This window comes from Charadrius vociferus, unplaced genomic scaffold, assembly GCF_000708025.1.
Source record: "Charadrius vociferus isolate BGI_N301 unplaced genomic scaffold, ASM70802v2 scaffold579, whole genome shotgun sequence".
NCBI lineage: Eukaryota > Metazoa > Chordata > Aves > Charadriiformes > Charadriidae > Charadrius > Charadrius vociferus.
The window spans coordinates 1,018,205-1,019,048 of NW_009661367.1; the positions used below are offsets into that span (position 1 = coordinate 1,018,205).

At 52.1% G+C, this 844-nt stretch overlaps 1 protein-coding gene across 1 annotated transcript in view; it reads right to left on the minus strand.

The window, feature by feature from the left end:
- Positions 1-540: 540 nt before the first annotated feature.
- The window catches only part of OSBP2 (oxysterol binding protein 2), a gene marked incomplete at its 5' end in the record, with an annotated part of 104,860 nt that continues 104,556 nt past the window's right edge, over positions 541-844 (minus strand). The window contains one exon of the mRNA XM_009893337.1: positions 541-747. Within this exon, the coding sequence (XP_009891639.1) occupies positions 541-747 (207 nt within the window). The remainder of the gene's footprint in view (positions 748-844) is intronic.

The window sequence follows — 844 nt, forward strand, 5'->3', positions numbered from 1 at the left end:
GGAACCCGAACCAGGAGCAGGTATTTTTAAAAAAAAAAAAAATAAAATTCCATAAAGTCCACACACAAATGGGGAAAAAAACCTCAAAAAATAACGTCAAAGAGAAGAGCTCCCACAACTGCACGGCATCCCCACAACGCGAGCATCTTTGGAAGTCGACGTCTCAGCTGCTGAAGCCGAGGCGATGAAAGATATAGGCAGCAACTCCTGATAGCAATAAATACGCTAGGCTAAAAACGAACCAGATTCGCATCTCCCCGTTCCTAATTATTCGCTGAAAAAGCCAACTTTAAAAAAAAAAAAAAAAGAAAAAAAGAAAAAAAGAAAAAAAAAGGGTTGCTATTTATTAGTGCGTAAAAAAATAGGTTTGGAATCCCTGTTTAGATTTTCTTTTCAAATTTCTGCATGTATTGACTCTGTGTATGTATTTGCACTGTTAACTGCCGGCGGGACCCCCCCAGCCTGTCCTCGCTGTCCCTCTGTCCGTCATTCCGGTGAATGGAGGCGCGGGGTCGACCGCCCCGGCGCGAGCGGAGCGGCTCAGAAGATGTCGGGACACGTACTCCAGTCCTGCTTGTCCTTGGCCTCCCAGTAGCCGCCCTTATAGACGCAGATGAGCTCCCCCGTCACGGCATCCACCTTGCGCTCAAACCACAGCGGGATGTAGCCTTCGTAGTCCTTACCTGTGCGGGGAGAAACGCGGGGTAAGAGCTGCTTCTCCCGCCCGAACCGACGCCGGGTCCTTCCCTCGTCCCCCAAACCCAGCGGGGTTTCTTCGCCGCATCCCCCTCCCGCGGCGAGGGGCGGCCGGTCCCTGCCCACCGGTCTCCCCGCGGCCGTCCCA